General features: G+C 42.3%; 1 gene segment (V, D, J or C); it reads right to left on the bottom strand.

Annotated features, from left to right (window-relative positions):
* Positions 1-8,495: 8,495 nt before the first annotated feature.
* Positions 8,496-9,079, bottom strand: LOC121492620. The segment is given in 2 exon segments: positions 8,496-8,902; positions 9,004-9,079. Coding segments are annotated over 2 exon segments (453 nt in total).
* Between the last annotated feature and the right edge of the window lie 364 nt (positions 9,080-9,443).

The following is a 9,443-nucleotide window of genomic DNA, read 5'->3' on the forward strand; positions in this document are numbered from 1 at the left end:
AAAATGCCTCCTCACTAGAGCTTGATGTCGTGTGTATATGGTACTCGTGGGTCTTCTTCATGGTGAGCAGTGCTTTGGGGCCTGGGGCCATTCTGGGCATTGCCACAGTGGATATCGTCCAGCTTGTTCCCACAATCCTCTTCAATTGGGCTGTGAAAATCACCTATTAATATAATAGGGTGTGTATCCCCACTGATCTGGTCTGGGCACTGGTTTCATCCCTATCATACTGGAGACATGGTGAGTGCAAGGACTCTGGGCTGTAAAAAAGTCAAAATGAACCATTGGGATATAAGATAAAATGCTTCTGCACAGCAAAAGAAACAGTCAACAAAACCAATAGACAACCTACTTAATGGGAGAGGATATTGGCAAATGACCTTTCAGATAAAGAGCTAGTTTCCAAGACCTACAAAGAACTTATAAATGACTAATATTCCATTGGATATATTCCTCAGCCATTAGAAACAACAAATACCCATCATTTGATTCATTTGGATGAAACTGGAGGGTACTATGCTGAGTGAGGTAAATCAATTAGGACAAACATATGGTCTCATTCATACAGTGAATTAAGAAATAGTGAATGGGATTATAGGATAAAGGAAGGGATGAGGGGGAAAATTTAGAGAGGGAGACAGAACATGAGAGACTCCTAACTCTCGGAAAGGAACATGGGGTATTGGAAGGGGAGGTGGGCGGGGGATGGGGTGAATGGGTGATGGGCACTGAGAGAGGCACTTAATGGGATGAGCATCGGGTGTTATGCTATATGTTGGTAAACTGAACTCCAATAAAAATATACAAATTCAATAAAAATTATACAAAACCAAAAAGTGGTTTATATATACATTGAGATATTACACTGTTGTCAGAAAGTATGAATAACATGAAGCAAAATTTCCTTCAATATGGATGGAACTGGATGTATTTTATTGAGAGAAATAAATCAATAACCAAAATGCAATGATATGGTCTCACTCATATGTGGCATATAGGAAATGTTGAAAGAGACCATAAGGGAACGAGTGAAACTTAGTGGAGCAATGCTACAGAGGAAGAGAAATCATAAGAGACACTTACCTCTGGGAAACAAAACTGAGGGTCGCTGAAAGGGAGGGGTGGTCAATGGGGTAACTGATGGCATTTATGGAGGGCACGCAACGTGATTAGCACTGAGTTTATAGTAAATGCTGGTAAATTCAATTCAATAAAAAAAAAGATTGAGTTTATCCTGTGTTCTGAGCTGGAACATCGTACGTGGACAGGGCGGATCAAACAACAGGCACTCATTTTCACAGCTCTGGTGTCTGGGATGAATGAGGTCCAGGTGCAAGAAGATGTGGTATCTGGAGAATGCCCACATCCTAACCTGTCCTTTCCCTGTCACCTCACATGGGGTCAGGGTGCAAGGAAATTTCCCAGTCCTGGTGCATAAGCCCTCATCCAATCATGAGGCTGCACTTCCTGCCCTATCTATCCATCTATCACATCATCTTTTGTCTTTCATAGGTACTTGATGTCACTTGATTACCATGCAGCGTATTGTGTTAATTGTATTTTTATTTTCATATGTAGAATTTAGTGATTCCTCAGCTGCATAAGCACCAAGTGCTCATCACATCACGTGCCATCCTCATGCCCATCACTAGCTACCCATCTCCCCACTGTCTGCCATCTGTCAACCCTCAATTTCTTTCCTAGAATTGAGTGTCTCTCATGTTTTGTGTCCCTATCTGTTTTCATCTAATTCTCTTCCTCCCCAATGTTCATCAGTTTTGTTTCTTAAATATCACATGAGTGAAATCATATGATATTTGTCTTTCTCTGAATCCACTCTAACCACTGTTGTACGACATAGACGTGGATGTCCAGTCTCAGCAAGCAGACAACAAAAATAAAAGACATCCAAATTGGCCATGAAGGAGTCAAATCTGACTCTTTGCAGATGACATGACTGTGTATGTAGGAAACACAAAAAACTCAACCCAAAAATTACTAGAACTGACACAGGAATGCAGCAAAGAGGTAGGATGTAAAATCAGTTCACAAATTTTAATCCCAAATCTATCCATTAACCATGATGCAGAAGAAACAGAAATCAAAGCACAGATCATATTTACAATGGCTCCAAAAACCATAAGATACCTAGGAATAAACCTCACCTATAAGGTACAGGATATACAATCTGAGAAGTGTAGGACACTTACCAAAGTAGTTGAAGAAGACACAAAGAAATGGAAAACATTCCATGGCCATGGATTGGAAAAATAAATATCGTTAAAATGTCTATGCTACCTAGAGAATTCTACACATTCAATGCAACCTCCATCCAAATACCATGTTCTCCAGTGTAGTTAACACACCGTGTAATATTGAGTGTACAATATAGTGATAACACTTCCATCCATCCCCCACTGCTCCTTAGGACCAGTGCTCTCCCTTATCCGGATCTGCTGTGTCAGTCAGGTCCTCCCACCTCCCCTTTCCTAACCATCAATATGTTTTCCATATTGAAGCATCCATTTCCCGGTTTGACTCAGTGAATTTTTTGCTTTTGCTCATTGTTTCGCTTCATGAATTTTGCATATGACTGAATCATATGGTAGTTGTCTTGCTCTGAGTTAGTTAACTTTAGCCACTCCAGTTCTGTACTTGTTGCTGTAAATGTCAAGGTTTCATTCTTCTGTATGTATGTCCCACATCCCTGTATCCTTTCATCAGTAATGGACAGTTGGTCAGATTCATAAATTGACTATTGCAAGTAATGCTGCCAGAAATAAAGGGATGCAAGCTTCCCTTCGAATTACTGTTTTGTGTTTTTTGCAAAACTACAGCCCAGCTCAATTGCTGGATCATATATTAGTTCTATTTTTTTAATTTTTGGAGGAATATCTGTTTTATGTAAAGTCGGGATTTAGGTTATTGCCATTATGGGTTGTCATTTTGGGAGAATCCATGGTGTGTCATGGTGAATGCCATGTGAGATGGAGTACTCAACTCCATCTCAAAAACTCATTTTGCAGATGTGGTTTTGGACTGTATTTTCCTAGGCAATCTTTGAATCTGTGTTTAATAACTTATGTGGCAAAAAGGAATGACATGTTTGATAATTTTAGAGAATTTCATATTACCACTATGAGCACGAGTCTGGATCTGGACATGAGAGAGAGAGAGAGTGGCATTCACTCTCTGTTCACCTCATGACTCTAGATATGGGGGATTGAAGACCCCACATCTGTGAGTGGATCTGTGAACTGAGCAAGGAAACCCTCCTGATCAGGTGCAGCCAGTTTCCTGTATAAAATCCAGGTCTCCTTCTTGTTCGTGTGTCTAAGTAAACCCTGATGGATGGATGTGGATGGATGGAAAACCCCACGAGACAGAGAGATAATTTGCAGTAACAAGGAAAGCTGCTTACTAAAGGTGTCATTGCCACCTGAGACCGGTGTGCACGTGGTTCTCTGCAGCTCTGATGGGATCATTTGGGAAACCTCTCAGTGGAGTTTGGAGACAGCTCTACATACTCAGTTCAAGGATTTCCAAACAGAACCCATGACTATACTCAGGCTGACTGTGATGAGAGCAAGGAGCGTCCACAGAAGGTCCCTCACCTGAGGTATCACAGGGTTCCTGCCATCTACTTGGTGTCCTCAAGCTTGTGAGGTCTTTCCCTCCAGGTGTTGTATCATCATAGGTTCTATTGGATGGGAAATGTAGTTTCTGGTCAGTAAGGTGTAGGGAACTTCTTCTCCTTGGAAGAGTCCTTCCTGGGACATACTCCCATATATTCCATATAAATCTCTGTTCTATCATCTGACAGTGAAAATGAAGATCCTCTTCTGTTGCAGCTAATGTCTGATATGATGAGCACACTTGTTCCCAACTATTCTCAGTGTGATTCACTGGTGAGATTGCCATTGGTCTAGAATTCACCCAAGGAGCCAATGCTGGGATCCACAGGTGGTGTCAGGTGGTGAAGACCAGGGTACAGCTCCTGGTAAACAGGTGTCCTCAAGCTTGATATTGTTCCCTACAGAGGAATGGGAGGTGCACAGGAATGCCAGCTGACACTTTCCGTGATTCGTGCAGATGGAGCAGCACCCTGTGTGAACTAGCCTGTTTGAGGAGCTCAGGATTACCCCTCACAGGCAGGATGTGGGAGACTATTAGTCTGGATAGGCTGCCCATGAGGTGTGGGCATAGATGGCAGCTATGTTTCAAAGTCCAGCACACGTGGCACCATAGTGATAGCCAATACATTTTACGTAATTAATGTCCTCTACCTGTTAGTAATAAATTTGACACATGCCAAAACCTGAGGCCTAGAACCCAATGGTTATGACCTTTTGAAGCATAATTTCTCCCTTTCTATGTGAGTGCAGAACAATCATTAAATTATTCTGAAATCTTAAAAAAAAATTACCATCATGGAAATTTCTCTGTCTGTTGTTGCAAATGCTTGTATTTTTATTTTACATAGATCACATATTCAGAATCTTACAATTCTTGAAGGGTAAAACACAGTAGTGTTAAGCATATGTACCACATGATTTCACCTTGAACTGCCTCCAAATGAGCCTCATTGCTTCCACAGCATGGACATGTGGGTCAGCCCTTCCAAGGTCACAACCTCAGGAATTAACCAGAGTCGTATCCCTGGTAGGACAGACTCTGGACCTTTGCAAGAGCTTCCAGGTTTATTGATATAATTGAGTTGAGTAGAGATAAAGATGATATGTTAATGTTTAAAAGGTGCTATATTCTCTTCTATCTGCTTGTAAGAAGCAAATATGCAGCAGGACAATTAAGGGGAATTTAAACCATGAGGATATTCCAAATCCACAATTTTAAAAAACGTAAGCCACTCTCAAAATGGAAAACAAGTCTTAAAAACCAAGGAATTATTCTATTTCTCAGTAAGACACTCTTTAGAAGATAAGTAGGAATTTGCATTCTTGATTAATTATTCAATTTCAGCATCAGAGAAGTGGAAATGAGCAAATCTATGATTAACGTCAGATTTGTTTCATGGAAAAAGCCTCCTGTATTATGCTATGAAATTCAGGAGGATAAATAAAATTCAAGGTGTAGTTATTTTAAAATTTTACATCAATTAAAATAGAGATGACATCCAGTGTAACATTCATTTCTGGTGTGCTATACAGTGATTGATCATTCCCATTCATCGTCCAGTGTCCATCAGGACACGTGCACTTCCGAATCCCCATCTGATATGTCACCCGGCTCCACTTACCTCCATGTAATAACCACCAGTTTAATCTCTATAATGAAGAGACTCTTTTTTGGTCTTTGGATCAATTTTTCCCCTTTTGTTCCTTTGATTTTTTCCTTAAATTCAATATATGACTGAAATTGTACAGTATTTGTCTTTTTCTGACTAACTCATGTCACATAGCTTTAAACTTCTTACCTCCATCGCCATACTTGCATATGGTTAGATTTCATTATATTTATGCATGATTTCCATGTTTTGGCTAATGCAGACAATAGTGCTGAAAATACTGAGGTGAATATATTCCTTTAAAATTAGTAGTTTTGTAGTCTTATGGTAAATGCTGAATAGAGCAGTTGCTGGACAACAGGGTAGGTGTACTTTTACCTTTTTGAGGCACCACCATATTGTTTACTGGAGCAGTGGCACCCCTACCCACCCACATCTCGTGACCAGAGAATCCTGCAGGGCCTCAGTTCTAGTGGATGTGGGATCAGTTGTAACTTAACAAGCAGAGCAGAGCACATCCTGTCAAAACCCACCACAATCTGAGCAAGGACCACGCACTGACCACAGCGGACAGGGAGAGTTTCTGAAGATGTGAGGCCTGATGGAAAGAGTCACCAAATCAGGACACCGCGGTTCACACAGCACACACTGCAGAAGCCCCAGGCCCTGGACCCTATGTGACCTCTTCTTCATAAAGCTGTTATTCTGGAGCAGGACCTGTAACTTGCTTTTCTAACATATAGAGGAAGAGTGAGACTTAGAGAAAATGATGAGATGGAGGAATTAAATTTAACTTTGCAGCTCTAATCCACCTAAAGTTTGTGCTTCTCAGATCAGTCCCTTTGACCCTGCCAAATGAGACAGAACTTATGTTCTGCCTCCAGATCCTGCTTTCTCCAACCCTGACTGGATCCTGTGCATCAGGGAGAGTGCCAGCAGCCTTTCCCATCCATAGTGCATCTACAATGGCATGAACCAATGGCATGAAGACACAGAGTTGTGATAATAATGTCCCTGCAATTCTTGTCCTTGGGGAGGAAGCCTGACTTCATGACCGAAGTCTGTGTCACATGTTGAGAGGTGCTTTCCTCTCTATGACACTCATTAGTGAGAATATGTGCATGGACCACATATATCAGCATTACTTACTGCAAAATAATATAATGATTGTACAACATACGCTCAAACACAAAATGAATCCACAGGACTGAGATAAGAGTTTGAAAGAAAGTAAGTTTAGGTGGTTTTGACATAAAATTTCAGAGTCCCCATCTGATCTTCACCATATAAAGCAGAAGGAATTTCCCACACAGTCTTTCCTATAACAGCACTGGGAAGGAGGAGTTAAAAAAATGCTGGATCAGTGATCCTGAGCTTTTCTCGTTGTGGAATGTGATAGACACTTATTGAAACATTCTGATCACCCATGAAATCACTTAGAGGTCTGAGAGAACAGAAACTACTAGTCCACACATAACAAATCGGCCACCTTTTGGACATAGGATGTGTGAATATTGTCATGTGAGATATAGCTGTGGCGATGAGGGTAGGAGCGAGGTTGCTTCCCGAATTTTCTGCAAAGTTTTACTCACAGCAGACATGGAAATCTGAGAATTTCAGATGTCTGCTTCCATGGGGATGTGCCTGGGCTAAATGTGCTTAGGTGGTAAACAGGGAGGAATCCCAGGATATTAATTGGTCTAAAGAAACCCAGGGTTGTAGGAAGAATGTGCGGCACCCATGTGATGCACAGCTACTAAGGACAGGAGAATGGAAGTTGGTTGAGGACAGTGATTCCAGGTGTGGTTTTCCTGCTCTATTTTGACATAACCTGAGTGTTTTCCTGGGAACAGGTTGTAAAGGACAAAAAAGTGATGGGACCCTCTTTTAGTGAGTCTGGGTGATGTCACCGCATTCCCAGACTGGGTGGATTAAACAACAGACTCTGCTTCTCAGAGCTCTGGAGTCTAGGAAGTTTGAGGTCCAGGTGCAGGCACACGTGGTGTCTGGAGAGCATCACCGTCCTATCCTGTCCTTTGCTGTCACCTCACATGGGCAAGGGGGCAAGGAGATATCCCAGGCCTGTGCATAAGTTTCCTGATCCCATAATGAGGCTGCACCTCCTGACCTAACTGCTCCCCTAAGGTCCTACTTCCTCCTCCCATCGCATGGACATTTGGTTTCAACATGGGGATGGTAGAGGTCACACACACTGAGCTGATATCAGCACCTGAAGGATCCAAGAGTTATTCCCTGCAGGTGCAGGTCCTCCTCCACCTTTGTTCTCTCAGTTTTTATAATTGTTTAGTTGAATTTGTCATCACACCATATTTTTGAGTCTTACGTACAAGCTCCTTGATCTCCAATCACCCGTCTTCTCTTCCTGGCCCACCCATGGGAAATCCAGCAGGAACCATTGAATTCCCTCCATTGATGCAGGTGGAGCACTGAATCCACACAAGCCCCTCATGGAGCAAGACCTCGTCCCCACCATTGACCCTTAACACACACCCCAAGCCAGTGTCCTTCTCTAGCTCCATCTAAGCAGTTATGATCTGATGAGAGGACTGTCCTGCTCTGAACAGACACGACGGTGAAGGTAATCAAGTTTTTATACTCTTGTCTCTGTGTGTGTGTGTTCATGATCCTCAGACTTCACATCAACAGCATATCCTAGTGGGGGACTCACTTCGTTCCAAGGCTGTCACTGACATTGATGCAGTGAGGAGGGTGCAAGATAGTGACCCCACCAGGAGTCTTTCTTTTGCTTTAGATAGCTGATGCATTTGTAACCTCATGTCTGCCATTCATTTAATGCTGCTTCTACCAAAAATCTCCTTGACCTTGTTGGTCGTGTGATGCATAAAGTGTGCAGGTGCAGCTCCAGTAAGTATATAGTTTATATATAGATAGATATAGATGATATAGATGATATAGATATAGATATAGATAGATATAGATATAGATATAGATAGATAGATGATAGATAGATATAGATATAGATAGATATAGATATGGAGATATTTGGAATTTATTGGTATTTAGGGAAATAGCAACTGTAAGAAACTTTGTCATTTGTACATAATATTTGTTTTCCTATCAAATGCAGCTTCTAAATGAGAGACTGGATAGCTATGCACTGATCATCTGCCAAGATGGCTCCCTGGGGGAAACTGTTCCATGTGGAGGAAGCTCCACACCCTGATAGAAAACCGGCCCAGAAACTTCATCTGCACCTGCTCCTGGGCCTTCAAGACAGAAGTGGTGAGGAGTGTGCACCCCCTGGTGGTCCTAATCCCATTCTACAGAGAGGATTGTGTCTGCGTTCATGCTGAGGTTGCCTCACTGTGTGCTTTCCACAGTAATACACGGCCGTGTCCTCGGTTCTCAGGCTGTTCATCTGCAGATACAGCGTCTTCTTGGCATTGTCTCTGGAGATGGTGAATTGGCCCTTCACAGCGTCTGCGTAGTAGGTGCTACTTCCATCACTGATAATCCGTGAGACCCACTGCAGCCCCTTCCCTGGAGCCTGGTGGACCCAGCTCATGTGGTAACTACTGAAGGTGAATCCAGAGGCTACACAGGAGAGTCTCAGGGACCGCCCAGGCTTCACCAGGTCTCCCCCAGACTCCCCCAACTGCACCTCACCCTGGACACCTGCAGACACAAGACCTCCTGGTCAGGAAATTGTCCCACATCCCATTTCTCTAATTCACCTCCTATCATATAGTCAAAGTCCCTTGTTCTCCATGAATTACCTTTTAAAATTGCAAAAAGGGAAACCCAGCAGAGAACAGATTCCATGGTGAGATGTGTGTGTTCTGTCCAGATCACTGAATGCCTTCACCTTGGGATCCTGTGGCTGGGGCTCCTCTCCCAGCTTCAGGGACAGGGCTGGGCTGTTTTAATCAGTGGAGGGAGGGCCCTATTTGCATGTCCTCTGACTATATCTTCAGCTCTTGCCTACAATTTGATGCTAACAATTTAATAGAAAAGATTGCATTACCTTTACAGATCACTTTTGCAGATGTCACTGTCGAAATATGAAGTTCTATTCTGTGAGTAGTGTTATCTTTTCATTTCTGTTTGTCTTTTAAAAAGGCTTTCATCCAAAACCTCATTTTTAGTATGGTATTTTATCTCCCATTGCTAATTAATACTAAATTTTTATTTTTGGTTCTATTTAAGTTGGGTATCT

The sequence above is a fragment of the Vulpes lagopus genome, chromosome 6 (genome assembly GCF_018345385.1).
Source record: "Vulpes lagopus strain Blue_001 chromosome 6, ASM1834538v1, whole genome shotgun sequence".
NCBI classification, from domain to species: domain Eukaryota; kingdom Metazoa; phylum Chordata; class Mammalia; order Carnivora; family Canidae; genus Vulpes; species Vulpes lagopus.